The sequence below is a fragment of the Cuculus canorus genome, chromosome 14 (assembly GCF_017976375.1).
Source record: "Cuculus canorus isolate bCucCan1 chromosome 14, bCucCan1.pri, whole genome shotgun sequence".
In the NCBI taxonomy this organism is placed as follows: domain Eukaryota; kingdom Metazoa; phylum Chordata; class Aves; order Cuculiformes; family Cuculidae; genus Cuculus; species Cuculus canorus.
Genome location: NC_071414.1, coordinates 16016975 through 16035209, shown reverse-complemented (window position 1 = coordinate 16035209; position 18235 = coordinate 16016975). Strand labels below are relative to the sequence as shown.

The 18235-nt window shown below is 40.8% G+C and overlaps 2 protein-coding genes across 8 annotated transcripts in view; one reads left to right on the top strand and one right to left on the bottom strand.

Moving 5' to 3' along the window:
* HNRNPAB (heterogeneous nuclear ribonucleoprotein A/B) overlaps nt 1-18235 on the top strand; it is a 29802-nt gene that overhangs the window by 5983 nt on the left and 5584 nt on the right. For 2 of the 6 annotated variants that reach the window (XM_054079883.1, XM_054079881.1), the window contains exons 6-8: nt 111-219; nt 313-465; nt 544-628. In XM_054079883.1, the coding sequence (XP_053935858.1) occupies nt 111-219; nt 313-465; nt 544-614 (333 nt within the window). In that variant the 3' untranslated portion in view covers nt 615-628. Of the gene's footprint in view, nt 1-110; nt 220-312; nt 466-543; nt 629-882; nt 2119-18235 lie in introns of those variants that run through there. The other 4 variants (XM_054079885.1, XM_054079884.1, XM_054079882.1 and 1 more) reach the window with 3 other exon arrangements.
* PHYKPL (5-phosphohydroxy-L-lysine phospho-lyase) lies at nt 2256-11872 on the bottom strand. Of its 2 annotated transcripts, none has more exons than XM_054079879.1 (13): nt 11734-11872; nt 10027-10145; nt 9108-9267; nt 8439-8513; nt 7528-7615; nt 7317-7433; nt 7009-7091; nt 6490-6715; nt 6092-6246; nt 5529-5618; nt 5197-5327; nt 4729-4785; nt 2256-3373 (listed from the first exon to the last, which is right to left on the bottom strand). In XM_054079879.1, exons 1-12 carry the CDS (start codon nt 11790-11792, stop codon nt 4757-4759), a joined length of 1332 nt encoding a protein of 443 aa, XP_053935854.1. In that variant the 5' UTR covers nt 11793-11872; the 3' UTR covers nt 2256-3373; nt 4729-4756. The 2 variants fall into 2 exon arrangements, with proteins under 2 accessions (XP_053935854.1, XP_053935855.1); XM_054079880.1 differs by having other exon boundaries at nt 10027-10110; nt 11734-11810.

Sequence of the window (18235 nt, the reverse complement as noted above, 5' to 3'; positions counted from 1 at the left end):
CAGCACGCATATCTCCTTTGCCTCCAGAGTAACCTCGGGCTTTCCTGAGTGGTTAGGTTGCTGTCTTATAGCAGGACCCATACACACTCTCCTTTGTTTTTAATTTCCAGTGCGAGATTAAGGTAGCACAGCCAAAAGAAGTATACCAGCAGCAACAGTTCAGTAGTGGCGGAGGAAGAGGTAGCTATGGAGGAAGAGGCAGAGGTGGAAGAGGCGGCGGTAAGTACCACACGCACTACTTTAGTATGGACACATTCTAAATAAGTTGTGTGTACTAAAATGGGATTTTGTGGATGGTTTTCCCTTCTATAGCTCAAAGTCAAAATTGGAATCAAGGTTATGGCAATTACTGGAACCAGGGTTATGGGAATCAAGGATACGGCTATCAGCAAGGTTATGGTGGCTATGGAGGCTATGATTATTCAGGATATGGGTATTATGGATATGGACCAGGCTATGATTACAGTAAGTAAAGAGAACTGTATTGGGTATAAGCAAGCGTAATTAATTAGCAGTTTAATGCATTTGTTGTCTTGTTCATAGGTCAAGGCAGTGCAAATTATGGGAAGACACCAAGACGTGGTGGTCATCAGAATAACTACAAGCCATATTGATCAAACTTATTCAGGTATGCGGTGGCATGGTCTCTTTTGGAAAATGACTGCATAGGTTTTGTATACAATGCTGTAGATGGATATTTCAGTTCTGTACCAAATTTAACTTTACAATAAATTTCTATGGCCTGTTAAATGTGCATCTTACTTGGAAGAGCTCCCTGGAAATGTTTGACATGTTTAATATTTCAGATACCTAGTTGTCTAGACAGTGTGGTGTGTAAATTTCAGCCTTGCTGAAGATATTAATTAATGATTTTATTAATAGGTTAAACTGAAACTGATTTTGAGGGTCTGCTTAAAGCTGCAGCTCTGCATCTAGGGACTGCCTCTTGGAGTTAACTATGGACTCTGCATTACTCCAGTTGTACAGAATGAGATGCATCTTAGGGAACCAGTGTCTTTCCACCTTTTTATTTTGTATTGTTTTGTGTCATACATTTCCTGTAATGGAAGTGTTAATTTTACTGTACTTTTTGGTACCTTTTTGGAATCTAATGTATTGTAAGGTATTTTACATGTGTTCTGATTCACCATGACATGGATATTGAAGCTATCCTAGCTTTTGAAATAAAAAAGGCGTAATCTAGTGTCTTGTGCCATTCTTCAGCTTATATATTAGTAAAATGCAAGTATACTGTTCCCAGGACTTAGTTCGTGGCAGTACCTTGATAGATGAAGAGTTGTGACAATGTCTTTGGTCTTAAAATTAGAAGGCAGTATTGGTAGTAGTCAGCGCTTGCAGTTAAGTGGCAGCTAAAAACTGCAGTCACTTCTGCTGGGAGGTTGTGGAAGAGGACTCAGGTGGAAAGCCCCAGCTGTTGTGGAGGCTGTGCTGGTGGGGCTTATGTTTGAGACAAGTACAGGTTCAGCTGTATTAACTGTATTAATGTCCCCTTTGTAGGGCTCTGCTAGGAGGGTTCAGTAGGGCTTGGGAGTCCAGACAGTGTTGCAGGAGGAAGCCAAGAGGAGGGTGCAGGAAGCTCACTGCACTTCCTTTGTCTTTCACTGTTTTGAGCCTGAGACATTTGTACAAGTTCTTAATGCTACGTATACCTGCCTTGAAAGACAGGTTAGACATTAAATTACCCATGCAAAGTCTGAATTTTTGAAGCCTTTTTGTGTATCGGAAAAGGCTTAAAACTTCCACTGCGGTTGTGGAAGGGGAAAACAACAAAGCTGCCTCTACGGAGACAGGTCATTCTCTAGTGACCAGATAGAAATATGCTTTTTTTATTAGTTTACCACTATTCTAAGGCAGTTACTATTGTGTGATTTGCTGGCTGAATAGTCACAGTCCCAGATTTAGAAATTAATAGCAAGTACTGCTGCAAAAAACCTTCTGATCTTTGTTGGAATAATCAATTAGATTTTTACTTTTAAAGCTAAAATATGACTATTTTTCTTGTAATAAATTCTAGTTGAACAAAGGGGAACCAGAAGTGGAATCAAACCAAGTAACCAAGACAAGACATATAGATGTTACTGAGGGCGTTTTCACCTTTTTTAAACAAGGAATGCAGCTATTCCTGCAGGGACTATAATATGCTGCTCCCTGCTGGCTGTCCTTGAAAGAAGAACTTGCTGTAAAGTTAGAAGTCTTAAGAATTGACTCAAGATAAAAGGAAGTTTTTTTTTATAAAAAAAATCGCAGCAGATACTAAATGAGTTGACACAATTTACAGCTCAAGTATGTAACCTAATGCCAAACTTGCACACTAAAAATTTGCAGACTGCTGAAACATGAGTACAGTATTTGAAAGTATTATCTCAAGATTTAAAATGGAACTGCTTTGCTCTGTTGCATCCTTTTACTTAAGAAGTAAGGGGTAGCAGAATATTTTTCTAGCAAACATTTTGCCCTCGATCAGGGAATTTGCATAGTATCAGGACTGTACTGCAGTATTTCTGGCTGGTGTATTAGCAGTAGTTTGTCAGCAGGCTGTTACATTGGTGCTATTTGGAAGTAAGTTCTCAGGGGATGATTACTTGACAGGTGATGTGGCCTTAAGCAGAAATTAAGGATACTGGTACTTAAATGCAGAGCTGGCTTTCCCTTTCTTGTTTGCGTGGAAGGTTGGTGAGTGATACAGAGAACATGTAATTATGTGGTGGAAGCAAGGCTGGATGCAGAGCTGTTGCCTATGGCTGTAATGTGCTCTTAAGTCCTACTTGGCTATTTCTTGAGGACAGAATAAGAACTGGTTTGGGAGCCATGGCCCTTACCTGTTTGTTGCTCATGCATGTGATGTTACGAATTTGAGACTGAAGTTTTTGACTTAATGTGGTCAGACACCATTGTTTGGATAGTGTGCTTCTAGGGACCTTGTTATGAAACTGGCTGCTGAGACTGGTCAGAGGAGCTTGGGCAGGACTGCATCTACTAGCAGCTAGACTAGAGTTTGCATAGGTAGCAGCAGGTATAAAATAACTGAGTCATCTTAATTTTTGAGAAGTCATAACCTGGAAGAGCATTAATGAAAAATGTAGTTTATAGTAGCTATTAGAAATATATTCCCTTATAATCAGTTTTGGATATGCTGTTTGAAATAAAAGCCAATTCCACACTTCTGCCGGAGTTGAAGCAAGCTTTTGTGAAATTTATTTCTCTGAAAGCTTTTACTAATAGTAAGATAACTGAAATTAACAAAATCAAAGGTAACTTATCTGGTATAAGGCATGCTAGGATGAAGATTAAATATGCATTATTACAGTAAAGTCATGTTTCTTCATAGTGTATCTTGAACATTGTTTGAAACCTATGGAAAGAAAATAGTGTTATGTTTCTCTGTAAAAACAGCGTTTAAAGGAATCTGTCATCGCCTCATTTTTGCTTACATTATATGCAAGTGTCATACTAGCCCTGTACTTGCTAAGAATTTTTTTGCATTCTTGGTTTCTTGTAGAAAATAAAAGAATTTTCATGGCTTAGTTTAGATTGCAGACAGACATGAAGTTTACTGGACCTCTAAGTTAAACTTGTGCTGTTGAGTAATCTCTGTTCTCAATAAGTAGTACAAACAGCTGTGTGTCTTTCCATTAACTTGCTAAATAAATTATTAACACTTTTTCTCATGCCTGCTATACTAATATTGCATGGAGTGAAAAGGAAGTTAGCTCAGGGATGTACCATGGTGAATCTGGTATGGTGTTTGAGGCCACCAATGATACTTTGCTTACAATGGTCATGTTAGGTACCTTCTGGTCCAGGCACCTAGTGTTTTACTGGGCACTTGGTTAAAGCTCACCAGGTTGTTTTAGTCAAGAGTAGGTCGAACTATGAAATGCAAAAATGGGAGGTGTTAGTAAGGGGTTAAATGTAAGTGTACATGGAGTGTCTGGCAGAAGAATTGCAGAACCTCAGCAGATTGTAAGATTTATAAGCCATGGAAGATGTAACAGGATTCGGTCTTACTGATGCAGACAGACTTGAGTATATAGGGTTAAATTGGTGCTTAAGTATGAGATAACTGCCATGAACCTGAAATGAACCTATGAAGTAGTCAAATTCTCAAGAGAACAGAAGGCAATGCTATTTCAGGAGTCAAATGTTACATAAATCATGAGCTATAGTAGTAAAAGTACTGTTTAGAGCTCTTCATAAAGCTATTGGCATAAGTGGAGGTTCCCAGATGGTGGCACGTGGAATGTACAGTGCTTCCGCCCTTAAAGGTGGTTAAGGGGAAACTTGCTGAGAAGTAGCTATGCAGCTGCAGCAACTTCTTTCTGTGGACCTAAGGCACTGACTGAGCAGCTATGTTTTTGTCTTGATGTGCATGCCAAGGGTTAAACCCTGTCTCCCTTAAAGCTTCCCAGGCAAGCACAGTGTGCTCTAGTGGTAGGCATTTCTGGGACATGTTGGACCTAGCTTGTAAACAAATGAACACATACAGTGTGACTATAAGTCAGACTCTGATCAAAAATAGCTGCAAATGCCAGATGTGCATAAGTCTGGTCCCTGCTTCTAGACTGCCATAAATTCCTGCAAACTAATTTCAAGTAAAAGTGTCTCTGAGGAAACTTGGTCCTGGTTCTACTGCTGGTGACAATGCTGGTGAAGTTAAGTTTAGGAACCTTGGCTTTTAAATAGTAAAGAATGAATATAAATCAATACCTGCTTAGGTGGAACGAGTGGATGTTTTCTATTGCTTCAGGTATTCTTTTTCCATGTCTGGAGAGAGAATAAGTTAAGCAGATTTAAGATTTTGAGACAAGTTTTGGACTTGTTGTGTAGAAAGCTAAAGTGGCAAATGCACACACATTTTAGCTGTAAAGAATGAAATTTGGACACCTCTTACCAGTCCTCCTTGTTCAGATAGGTAAATGTTTCAACCTCTACCAAAGCAAAGTGATTTTAAAAGGCACACGCATGTGTAGACTAAGTAGTTCATTAGTCAACTTTTAAATGAAATAATTTAGAAGTAAAGGTTAAACTTGCATTGACTAAGACTAATTTTTCTGTGCTCAGCATCTCTCATCTTGGCTGTATTTTTGCACTTCTGAAAAGTAGGCTCTGTGGCTTGGCACTGACTTCTAGGACAGTCCCAGCAGCAATGCCCTCTAAGGTAATTTGGATATGTACCTGTTAAAAGCTTGTCAATTGTGTCCACGACAAATTTTGCATCCTCCATACTGAAACACAGTGGGGGCTTGAATTTAAGCACATTTCTTCCTGGCCCGTCTGTACTCAGTAGAATATATTCTTCCTTAAGTCTGGAAAGAGCAGTAACAAAGATTTATCTTTCTTTGCATTTAGTTCAGAATAACTTACAGGCATGCAGGCTGTCCTGAGGATGCTCTTCTGCACTGACTAGTTTCTTTCTGCTGGTTGCCTATATTAACAGCTATTGAGTTGGCAAGGTTACTTTGCCTGCCTTGCCCATTCACTACCTCACGAATGATTGTCCCTTGTACCTTGTGACTAGATACTCTGCTTCTGCGGTGGCTGGGGTCCTTTCTGCTTGATCCTTAATTAAGTCCACTCCAATGAATAAGCCAGAACCCCTTTAAAAGAAATAAAAATAGTCAGCTCTGTCAGAGGAAGGAACTGTGAGTGAAAACAGAAACCTTTATTGTGTTAAGAATTATCTGATGTTGGGCTGATCATAGAGAAGGTATCACTGCTCCTAAGAAATGTAGTAATGCAGTACAGATTTTTATCTGGTCAGAATGCCAGCACAGGACCTGATGTTAAACATGCTTTCCATCTAGCTCATTAATTCTCTTCTCTGTGCACTTGAAGTAAGAGTTCAAACAGGAAGGTGAGTTCCTTTAGCAACTAATAAATCAATAAAACAATACTGGCTTAGAGTGGCAAAGTATATCAGACTTTCCTTTAAAGCAAACTTGAGCTTATCATATATACAGCACGCTGTTGATTTTTGCCTAAAATGCAGATTTAATTAATTCCTTCACCTCAATTGCATTGAGTCATTTGAACCAAACAAAAAGCAGCTGAAAATATGGGGCACTGATACCTGACATCACCAATGATGGGATGCTTGATTTTCTGCTCATTGAGTAGCTTCATCAAGAAGTTTCCTACTTCCATGGCATGAGCCTGAAGGTGTTCCTTCTCGATTACATCTAACACAGCTAATCCAATGGCACATGAAACAGGGTTCCCTCCAAACTGAGTTCAGGAAAAGAACATACATAGGCAAGAAAGGTCACTTTGTCACTGGAGGTATAGTGTCAGTGATACAAACAGCACATTGTCATTTCTATCAGATGGAGCCAGTAAATAAAGTAACATACTAGAAATACACAAATAATATAAACAGTAAGATAAAGATCAATAAAACACTGCATGATTATTTAATTTTAATACTTTGACTCCAGTAGAGAAGGGGAGTTTGGTCAACTTTCTACTTACTGTATTAAAATACTCTACTCCTGTGGCTGCAAATGCTCCTGCAATTTCTTTTGTTGTTGCTACACAGGCAAGGGGGTGCCCATTTCCTATGGGTTTTCCCATAGTGACAATATCTGGTATAAAGTCTTCTCCTTGAAGCTGGAATGCCCAGAAGTGCTTGCCAACCCTGCCAAAGCCAACTTGAATTTCATCAGCAATAAACACACCTCCTGCCTTGTGCACATGCCTGTAATGTAACAGATTTTATTGCCTTTAAAGAGGAAATGGAATATATTTACTGTTTTAAGAACATGCAGAAAGCATTACTTTGCAAATTCCAGGAAACAAACATTGTCAGGCCCGTATTTTAGATCATCTGCTTAAAAGCAGGTCTTTGTCATACAACATTTACACCCTAACATGAAGGCAAAGGCCCTTTCCTGCCTGTCAAGCTATATGCTACAGCAGGCAGAGAAATTATCATCAATTTTTAACAAGCATGTTAGATTTGAAAAGTTAAGGTAATAAATGACCACTTACTCTGCAACCTTCTGAAAATAGCCTGCTGGTGGAATGATTTGACCGCCCACACTTGGCAGAGATTCAATAAAAAACGCAGCAATCTGAAACACATGGAACATGTAATGTTTTGAACTCATTGCAGAAAGTTGTGGAAATGGTGTTAGCAATTAGCAAGCACTTCGTCATTAGTTGGTTCTTTCATGATTATGTGGTCTTTGCTTTTTGACAAGTCCATACCACTTAGCTCTGTAATCCTGAATGGTGTTGACAGTCAGCCATGCTCCTTCTGCAAGGTGAGACAAATGGGTGAGGAAATAATTTCTTACCTTTCTGCCTTTATTATGTGCTTGCTCAATAATGTTTTTCACTTCGTTAGCATAGGCTGTTGCTGGATTTTTGTGGTCTTCTCTATGAAGTCCTCTGTATGTGTCTGGAACAGGAGCCTATGCAAAGGAACAGTATCCTATATTCAGTATCTAGTAAATAAGCCTTCATTAAATTGACAAGTAGTTGATAGTTACAGGCTGAAGTACATACCACGTGGACCCATTCCTTTTGTCCTTCTAGATTCCTGAATTTATATGGGCTTATGTCAATCAAGGATGTCAGATGTCCGTGGTAAGCACTTAAAAACAATTAGCAGAACTAAACAGCAGTTTTCTCAGTATCAAGAGTTCTTTAGGATTAGTGTTACTGATAGCTAAAGAGTAGCTAGGCTCTGCTGCCTGGTGGGAACACAGTCCCACTTAAGCTGAGAAAAGCTCTGAAATTTCTGAGAGTCAGCTTAGTATTGGGCTTCTTTTGTGCATGTGAATGGAGGGAACACAGAGGAACTTTGTTACTGGTTTGCCAGAGCCAGTGACCAGAATCACAGCAATATAAGTCATGAGCAGGGTTGCAGAACAACTGGAAAGGATGGATGTGTCTGGCCACTTCAGAATCTCCTCCAACGACAGTTTCTGAGCATCCTGCTCTAATATTTGACCAACTTTGTGGTAAAAGAGTTTTTCTCCTATGTCTTATCAGAATTCCTCAGGTTGCAGCTTAGAGCTGTTGTATTTTTTTTTTTTCCTGTCCCCATACACCTTCAGGGCTGGCTCTGTCTTTTGTGCTCCTTTCCATCAGGCAGTTGTAGTTCCAGTAGGATCTCCCTTTAGCCTCCTCTTTACAGCTGAACAAATCCAATTTTCCTAACCTTTTATGGCTCCCTACCCATTGTGGCAGGCCACTGCTGGCTCCTTTCAGCATGTTACTGTCTGGGTACTGGAGAGCCCAGCCTGGACATGGTTTTCTGGGTTGGTCTCACAAATACTGAACAGAGGGAAAAAATTCCTTCCCTCAACCCCCAGCTCCAATCTTTTTATTACAACAGGCTTCCAGAAATGCTCTGACCACAGACAAAAGTAAGCCTTGTACCCCATAGTAGATAAAATTGCCAATATACTTACTGGTCTAAAACTATAACATCCTCATGTTTTGTGTACTGTCGTGCTAATCTGAGGGCAAGATCATTAGCTTCAGACCTGCAATTGAAAATATCGATAAGTGTTTCATTGTGGCTGTCTAAGTTTTGAAATTCTGACCTCCCTTGCAGTGCTGTTTGTCTGCAGAGAATGGATCTACTCACAGATCCCTTAGTAATTGGCACTCATTAGGTAGGACTGTTCACTAGAACAGCATCCATCTTAAAAAGCTGGAGTACAGAAACTACTTTGGAAATAGTTCTTTTTCTTTTCTTTCTTTAGCTGCCCCAAGCAGAAATATACATTGTGGCATTTAGTTTTGCTAATAGGAGTAATTCCTAGTTCAGAAGATAAGTTGGACCAGAAACTAATACAGTAAATATTTACATTAATTTGATGTATTCCTAGGCCTTATAAACAGAACAGATCCTTTCTTTAAAAAAGAGCTAGTTTTGTTTTCTTTCTGATGGAGAGCTTGCTAAACATGAACTTCAGAGTTGCTTAAGTCCTAAAAAGACCACAGTTTCCTTAACAATCAAACTCCCAAACTGTTTTTTTGTTGCTATCTAGTCATTCAGTCCAGATCTGCTGTTGATCATTTTACTTGTCTGTATAGAACTAATGAAAGCACAGTTTCTAGTACGCTTCACTTACCCTGAATTCAGAAAATAAAAGATGCATAACTTCTCAGGTAGTGTTTTCGAAAGCCTCTCTGCATAGTCAACCAAGTTGTCATGAAGATAACGAGAATTTGTATTTAATAACTGGTTTTGTTCGTGGGCTGCTTTTACTACATCAGGGTGACAGTGTCCAACTGCAAGAGAACGTGGAGAGTGGTTTGAGACTTCTTCCATGTTACATATGGTGTTCGCTAACAAAAACGTGCTGGTTTAACACTTAGCCTTTGTCTATTAGTACAGAGTTGTCATCACTGATGATTGCATTTAATCAGTGGGGCAGTAATGACACTTGGCAGAAGATAATTGAAGTGTAACTTTCAAGGCTTATGGAAAACTTCTGTTTTTTGCTCAGAGTTTGGAACTGCCTGTTACTGTATTTTAAAGGTTGTAGTCAAATACTGGAAACTGCTAAAACAGTGTCTAATGTAGACATTTGAATAACTTAGGGGGTTGGGTATGTTCATATAAGCTTTGCTGTGAAAGGATTAGTGGCCCTCCTAAGGTGCTAGTGGCAGCACTGACCCATTAGAGAGCAGTCAGATACTGAAGGAAACCAGCAGCTACTCCATAATGCACAACCAAGGTGCCACACTGAGCACTGGTCCTGTGACTGTACCCTTAGCAGTAGCTTTTATAAATCCAACAAACTATCAGGCCATCTGTTAGTCTTACAGTTGGGTATGTTCATTCCTAGGAAGACAGAACAGGAAGCATGTCTGGAAAGCACATACATGCACACAAATTCAAATATGAATTTAATTTCCTACAGTGTAGGCTTAAGAGGGGTTTCTTTTGCCTTTCCAATTAAACAACCCTTGTCCTGTAGCAAGTACTGCTTGTTCCTTGTTCTGCTTAGGAAAACACACTATCAAATAACATGACTTTTAACTTACCGTGAGCAACATTGTTTATGCAGTCCAGGTATTGTCTTCCATTCTCATCATACATGTATTGGCCTTCAGCTTTTACGATCTTTACTGGATCATTGGAGAAAAACAGCTTGCAAGAAGAGCTATGGCAAGCATTGTGAAGCAAAATAAATCTTAGTGAACTCCAAAAGTCGTATAGTTAATTCTGCTGGCAATGTTTACAATTCAGTCAGTTAATCACAAGAAAGACTTTTCTCCAGTTTGCCAGCACATGCTGTCATCCCGCTGATGGCCCCTAAAGCAGCCTGCGGTGGGGAAAGAACAGGCTTCTGCTCGAAATCCAGTCCAACTTTGTTAGACTTGGAGGGAGCAAACATGTTCCAGCACTGAAAATCCTTCACTAGGAATCTAACCACAGCACACAGGGAGGATGTATGTACCTTTGTAGTTTCACAGAGTCTTAACTATAGTTCCTCACTGTTTAAGCGCCTGCTCTTTGTGTTCTAAAAACCCTATTCCCTGCCTTTTCTCTTGCCTTGTGATTGTTTTTATTATACTCTAAAGTCTTGGTTTTCCAGGTAGCATGGTGTTGAGTCATTATGTCTGTATAGAGCTTCCTTAGTCTCAGATGAAACCTTGAGTGATTTTTATAAGGCTGGGTGTACTTAAATGCATGTTTTATTTAACTCTTTAAATGAATTGCCAAACAATTAAAACTGACATGTCTGCCTAAGGAGGAGCTGCAGCGATTTGGCTAGGAGGGGCAGTGCCAAATTTCCATGCTTCATTTAGTAAGAGATTGCTTATATAAAAAAAAATAGTTTGACCATAAATGCAAAATGATTGCTAAATGAACAAAAAGAACCCCAAAAAACCAAACCAAAAGAAAAAAAAAAAAGAAAATTATAAAAGTAAGAAATTGCTTCAGTCTCCCTCTTCTAATGGGAATCTTGTACTTTCTGTGTGAGTTGGCAGGAGAATGGTAAAACAGTCAGGATTTTCTGTAACGTTATCCTGACTGTTTCACTCTCCCAGAGGCTGGGTCTTTGTTCCCAGTGAAGGGCAAATCTGCTCTTAAATACTCCAAATGGGAGCCTTCGGGGTTGTGTCAAGGCATGGCTGTACTTCCAACATTTACTGTCAGCCCAGCTTCTGCGTTTGTAAAAGTATTTAAAGATAAAAGTAGCCTTGATGGATTGATTGTTAGTGTGTAAGGTACAACGTGAAGGCGTTCTCACAGTTCAGTAGCTGAGAGTTCAGCTGCGGTTCCTGGCGGCAGGGTGCAAGGCAAAGCATTCCTTAGGGTAGCAGAAAAGAGAGAAGGGATGGGAGCTTTGGGAATGCATCTTGTACTTCATTCCAGCGGCCTGGGCTGTGTGACGCTGTCAGTGCCCCTGAGCCTGGGTGCAGGTTTTGCAGGAGCAGAGGGTGGGTTTTGCGGGTGCAGGTTTTGCAGGAGCAGAAGGCGTGAAGCGTGGCGGGGCAGAGGGCAGGCGGGGCGGTCCCCGCTCCCAGCAGGTCCTGCGCGGGCGGCAGCTCTTCGCGAGCGCCGTTCTGCTTTAGTTCCCCCCTCCCCCCGCTTAAGCATCGCTCCTTGCTGTTCCCCAGCGCCGTGAATCGGGCTGCTTCGCCGCTGCCGACGTGCAGGGGGAAGCGTGCGGGAGGCCGGGCCCCGAGGCAGCATCCCCCTCCTTCCCACCCTCCTTTCCTCCGTCCCAGCCCGGCGCTCACCCGATCAGCCGCCGCCGCCGGGCCAGCGTCTCGCGGCGGGAGCGCTGCGCCGCCCGCATGGCCGCTCGGGGGGAAGACCGCGGGGAGGGGCCGCCGCGCCGCCCCCTGCCGACCGCCCGGGGCACTGCAGGGGAGGGGCCGCCGCGTCGCCCCCTGCCGGCCGCCCGGGGCACTGCGGGGAGCGGGCGCTGTCAGTTGCACTCGGCATTGGTGACGGGTACAGGCACTGCAGGGGTGTCTGTGCCTCCCTTACCGCAGAGCGCAGCCCCAGCCCCCAAAAAGCTCCAAAGTATCATAAAGGCAAGCTGATAGGAGCAGAACAGTAACTCACCCGCACCTTTGGGTTCCTCTGGGCGTGAGCTTGGACTCTGTGCTTACAGCATCAGGAGTGGGGGTTGTATATCGTACATCCCGTGGGGTAGAGGCTGCCCCCAGAGGGCTCCACAAGGCTGCTGGCAGCTCCTGAGGGAGCTGCACCCAATGGTTTTCAACCACGATGGGGATACCACCCCAGTCTCACTCGGTTACCCAGCACCTTGGCAGGCTTAGCATGTTCTGAGGGCTCTTCAGCATGAGAGTGGTGAGGCAGTGGCACAGGTTGCCCAGGGAAGTTGTGGCTTCCCCATCCCTGGAGGTGTTCAAGACCAGGTTGGATGAGCCTTGGACAGCCTGATCTAGTGGGACGTCACTGCCCATGGTAGGGGGAGTTGGAAATGAGTTCATCTTTAAGGTCCTTTCCAACCCAGACTATTCTATGATTCAGTACCGTAGTAACACACTCTCTCTTTCAAAATACGAACGTGCATGTTCAGGTAGTTTCTTTAACAGTTGAACTTGATTTGAGATGGTGGCCTCAGTGTTAGAGCTGTCTGAATTGTTTAACAACACATACTTGACTATTTCAGCAAAAGTAAATGCAAACCGTTTCTGTTGTCGTGCTCCTGTTTGGTGAAGGACAGCCAGATAGACCTGACTGACTGTTTCAGAGCTGGGCCTAGGGTAGGCAATGGCTAGGAATAAAAGAGGAAACTTTGTCATTGGATTAGAGTGGCTATTCCTCTGTTCTTGTTTGAACGGAATTAAAGAAAAATACAATAAAGAACCAGAAGGGATGTGCTGGGACGGGTTGAGTCCTCTGCCAGTGCGGGTGTTGTACCCCATAGCTGAGTTCATGAACTTATACTAAAGGATGCCAGATTTTGGTTTTTTCCTTTCCAAGGACATGTTCCCATCTTTTGTTTTAAACTGACAACATCTGCTAAGAAGACTCTAAAAAATAGAACAGACCCTTTGAAAACTACACACTTGGCAGACTTTGTTGCTGACTCAGTACAGCCACCAATAATTATCTCTAGTTGCAGTCATTTGATAAACACGGGAGCAATTTCAATTTTGTATAATACGGAAAAACCAAATTGCTCTGCACTTAGATTGAACTTGGGAAGTTAAACTCCATTGTTGCGCAAGAGTCATGTTTTAGGTAACAAAAGACTGCAGAGGAAAAGTTAATAATGGCTGTTAATCTTTATTTGAACTCTTGTCTAGTTAAGATATTTATAATAACAACCTGAACATTTACAGTTTAGAAAGTTTATTCTTGGTTACAAATGCAGAGTTCATTATACATATTCACACAACTGTAAAAGTAATCTGTACAGAGAGACCATTTTAAAAATCCAGTCTTTGCTTTTGTTATAGAAAGCATAAGAAAAAGTACTTTTGGAATTCGCAAGCTAATATACTGTCCATTACAGCTTTAAACTAGAAATACATGATGCAGTACTAATTAATACCATCTTAACATGTTAAAACAATGGATAAGAAATACTGTTATTAATGCCTTCATTTTTAAAGCAGTTGTTCCCCAAAGAAATGAGTAAATAGAATGCTTTTCACGGCACATACATGATTAAAAATCACAAAGTGTTTGCAAATAGAGATGTTAAGTATATTTTCTGTATTTTTAATATCTATACATATTTCTTTTAAAAGGTGATACATTTTACAGAGATTCAATCAGCTTTGTATAAAATGCCATGTAAATACATTCAAAACAAAACTACCTTTTTTCAAGGTGTGCAAACTGCGCACACAGACACGACAACAGCCCTTTCTCCTCTGACCAGTCTTACTGAAGTGATGCAACCACTCACATAAATAGGGGACAGTTGTATAACATCGTAGAGGATTAAGCGCTATCAGCATAGTTTCAAAACAAATACAGACAGATAAAGCTCATGTTGGATGTGTTTTCCTAAAGTAAGTACAAATAAGTGAGATTTTAATTTAGATCTAAAATATACCATCAGGTATAGTTTCTCAAATGATGCTGTTTCAGAAATGCTAGCGTTACATGTCAGTTTGAAAATATTTCTATGTCTGAAGTAACTTAATGCAATGGAACAAGTGGCTTTCAGATTTGACTGTGGTATTTTGTGCTGAACATTCATCATATTGAATATTTTTGATTATTTTCTAAGATATGAGTAGAAAGAATCCCAAATAGTGGTGCAAAAAGTTACTTTGTTTTGAAATCGTCTATATAACTGCACTCTATGAAACTAGCCAGCAAATACAACAGGAATCCGACTTCCCTTCCAGCTAATGGCAATTTACTACCTCTTCTGCTTAATTTGGAAATGCATTGGGTAGCATTGGGTAACATGGGTGCTTTTGCTTTAAAAAATGCTGGTCCTAATTTGTTATGTAATTGCAGGAAGGCAGATTTGATATGCACCCCCTTAATAAAGTGAAGTTAACTTTTGAAAGTTTAGCGTACCATGCAGTGTTTAACAGCATATAAAAAAGCATCAAGTGGTATTAGTTTCATTTACAGCAAAAATTACTGCAGATACTTGCAACATCCCCATTTTATTTTCTCTCGTTAGTATCTACATTATATAAGAAGCCACACACAGACACAAAAGCGAGCTGAGTGTTCCATGAAACTGCACTACTATGAGAACTTAGCAAACAGGGATTGATTGTTGTCCTGAGACACAGGAAAACCGCAAATGTTAATAATGTATTTCTTATTCCGTTCTGTTGTCAATAATGACACTTCTTATGCATTGAAAACTCATGTTTCCCAGCTTTCCTGTGGTTTTCCCCCAGGCTCTTTACAGTAATATAGAATCATCCGATCTGTTAAGTTCTTGTCCCATTCATTTCTAAGAAGTGACAGGTTTTCGGCACTCAGTGGAGCTGCAGATTACACAACACAGTTGGACATCCCTGTTGTTGTGCCATCTCATGTGCACGCAAGCACATGCAAAAGTTGCAGTAGTTCACCTGGGGACATGAGAATCCTAGGAGTAATTTTTGGCTTACGGATGTAAATGATAAACAAGGAAAACAAAGTTTAGGAAGTGGATTTTTTTTACTCACTGGTTTGCTTCAGTCTGCAATAGATTGACCAAAGTGGAGCTGTGAAGTATTGCAAACTGTACTAATGGCATTGGGACTGGACTAAACTACAGTGACCAGATGTTCCCCCTGCTCTTTTTTTTTTTAAAAAAAAAGAAAAAAAATCACTATTGCAAATGGCTCTGAAAAATATTCTTACATAAATGCTGTCCTGTAAGGTTGCCACAGTCAGTGTATGCCACAGTGATTGTCTTGGCAAGCTAAAGTAGCTTTGGCCTCTTGAAAGCTATCAAGTACATCACCTCTCAGGTGGCAAATCTTCCTGGTTAAACAACTGCAAGACTGCTGTGCTCTTAACACATCAGCAGATACTTATCAGGTAAAACTTAGGGGCTTCAAATAAGGTAGAGCAGTGCTGAGGTTTTCCTCTATCCACCCTCTGGCACCTCCTGAGGATGCTGGGACCATCTCTGCTCCCAGCTGTGCTACTACAAATGGGAACAAAACCCACTGGTCTGAATTTGGCCAGAATTGCATGGTATTTGTCTAGGACAAGTGTTTTAGGGATGCTTTTTAATTTTTTTTTACAATTTTATCATTTGTTGATACTGGTATTTCTGCATATCCTAAATATAAATTTGCTGTAAAGAAAATAATTCAAAGCTTCCCCTCTGTAAAATTTTAAAACGGAAACTTAAACGGTAACTGACTAGATAAGATTTTATTTGTACAACACTTTTAAATTGTCTGGGCAACAATGAGGGGCAGGGGCGAGAGAATCATAGACTAGTTTGGGTTGGAACGGACCTTAAAGATCATCTAGTTCCAATCCCCACCCCTGCTATGGAAAGAAGTGAGAAGACAGTGAGAATATAATGGTATTTCCCAAGAAAAAAGTACTATATTTGGAGGAAATGATTAAAGTTTCTATCTATGCACTCCTGATTTACAAATATCTGTTCAAAGCATAGAGTTATGCAAAACATGCACCCATCCATACCTGTGCTGTCAGTTAAGGGAGGGTGTCATGGCATAAAAGTTGCATAAAATGTGTTTCTCGCCATTAAAAAAAAGATTTCCTCTAGAGGGCAGCATTAAATTAGTATTTCATGACCAGGAAAACCATGCTTTAATACTGCTTTATAATATCTACGGACTATACTGGCTGATAAGGCACAGTTATATTGATCAAGGATGGTTATTTACCATTTCTGGCATCTTAGTATGCATTACAAATGGGTGAGTTCTTTTGTTCTGGCTCAAGAGTCCACTGTGTTTGGCTGATGATAAAACCATGTGCTATGTATAAGAAATCATGATTAGTTTTAAGCTGTGGGCACTGCAGACTGAAGTCTCAGTGGGTGTAATCTAGTTTGGCACCAGTCGAGCCACCACAGTGAGGAGCAGCTGAAAGGGGACACTGAGCTTGCATGTGTAGGGAAGAGAAGAAGGTGGCCAAATTACAACATGGGCTTTCTGGCATTTACACCTTGGTCATCACAAACATGCTTTTTGGGAAGGGAGGGCTTATAAAAACCATGGGCCATTTTCCATGGATTATTTTTCATCATTGCATATTAAGTCTTAAACTGCTGAAACCTTACACCTGTTTTGCTGGTTGGCTCAAGGATTTCAAATGCTGAATTTATGAAATTACAGAAGACAAAAGCTCACCCAAAATATTTAATCTATTGGTTTCTTAAAAAGAAAACAAATCAGAAAGTCTCTTATTGTTAGATGAAACATTCTTATTTTTAAACACACAAGAGAAAAATCCATATGGCAACAAATTGTTCACCATTATATATACAGCAAGTGTTAGAAGCAGCGTATACAAGAAAGGCGGCCTCCCCCATGGGAATAAAACAGAGCATGTGGCATTGTCTTGGATTTTTTTTTTTAAAACCCTAAAATCCTAGTATATTAAGGCCTGGATATGGTTTCAGTTTGGATTCAGACCAGGTTTCCTCTGCCACTTGTTTCATAACCCAGAGAAATACTTCTGAACTCGCTGGCCAAGCCTCCAGTCCAGCTGCAGAACCCTAATTAATCTCACGTGCCCTCATCAGCACAGGCCAAACCATCAGGTCATGCTCTGTCAAGGGGCCTCTTGAGCTGCCAGCAAGCTTTCACCACTGAACTAGGGTTACAGACACAGGGGTTATTTGGCCCTGTTTCCTTCCCCCAAAAATCCATTCTCCCAGAAAGCTTTATGGAGCACTCCCTATGCTCACAGTTGGATGCAGCATCACTGCTGCTGGAGCACCTGGACCGACACCACCACAGCGAGAGGAGCTCCAGCTTTAGTCATGTAATGCATTTGCCAGGTCTTGTGGCAAAGGTGGCCCTGCCTGCAGAGCTTGGTAGTGGAACACTTTTTAAGGGTTTTGAGTGAGTTCTTGTGTCCTTAGGACTCAGTTTGGGAACTTTGCTTCCAAAATTGCTTAGGCTACACTAGGTTAGATAGAGGATGTTGGTAGTAACTGGAAAGATGGTGTTTAGCTACAGTTTTAAGTAGAAAAAGCCTTAAAGCAACCTGCTTGTCCTCTGCTCCTGGGCAGCGGGCAGATGTGGCTATCTTTTATCATAATGGAAATAGCCATGCTCTCATGGTCGGTTAGATTAGACTAAGGAATTCTGGTTTGTAAACTAGGAAAAAAAGACAAAACATAAATTTGTCTGGGCTTCAGATTCCCCCAAGATTGGTAAGTTAAAAATGTGTTACCCAAAATATTTATTGATGAATCCATGAAGCTAGTATACCAAATACTTTAGTGATCCATTGCTCAGTCTCAGACTGACCCACATTTCATAAGCATCAGCAACCTCCCTGTCAATCCTCTTTATTGCTACTGACATCTAGTGGGAACATTTAGCTGCCTTTCTGAATTCCTGCAACATTCTTACATTCTCTCAAACCAGAAGAGAGAGAAGTTTCCTTAGGAAAAAAATGCACCACGCATTCTGCGAAGCTGAGATGATTACTGAGTTTTGAATGAGACTGCCAGTACGACCTAAAAGTAAAATTTATCTTTGTGAGCTATTTGCAAACTCATAGTAATCCAAGAAGACCCACATAAACATTTTCATATGGAAGGAGAAAAGAATCAACTGATTTGGCATGACTTTGCTGAGC

What these genes read in the sequence shown, in the direction of transcription:
- PHYKPL (XM_054079879.1), bottom strand. Translation starts at nt 11,792, where the DNA reads ATGCGGGCGGCGCAGCGCTCCCGCCGCGAGACGCTGGCCCGGCGGCGG. An exon ending in CATAAACAATGTTGCTCACG is followed by an intron (nt 9,268 to 10,026) that starts GTAAGTTAAAAG and finishes GTTCTCTTGCAG; the next exon opens with TTGGACACTGTCACCCTGAT. An exon ending in GATGTTATAGTTTTAGACCA is followed by an intron (nt 7,616 to 8,438) that starts GTAAGTATATTG and finishes ATTGTTTTTAAG; the next exon opens with TGCTTACCACGGACATCTGA.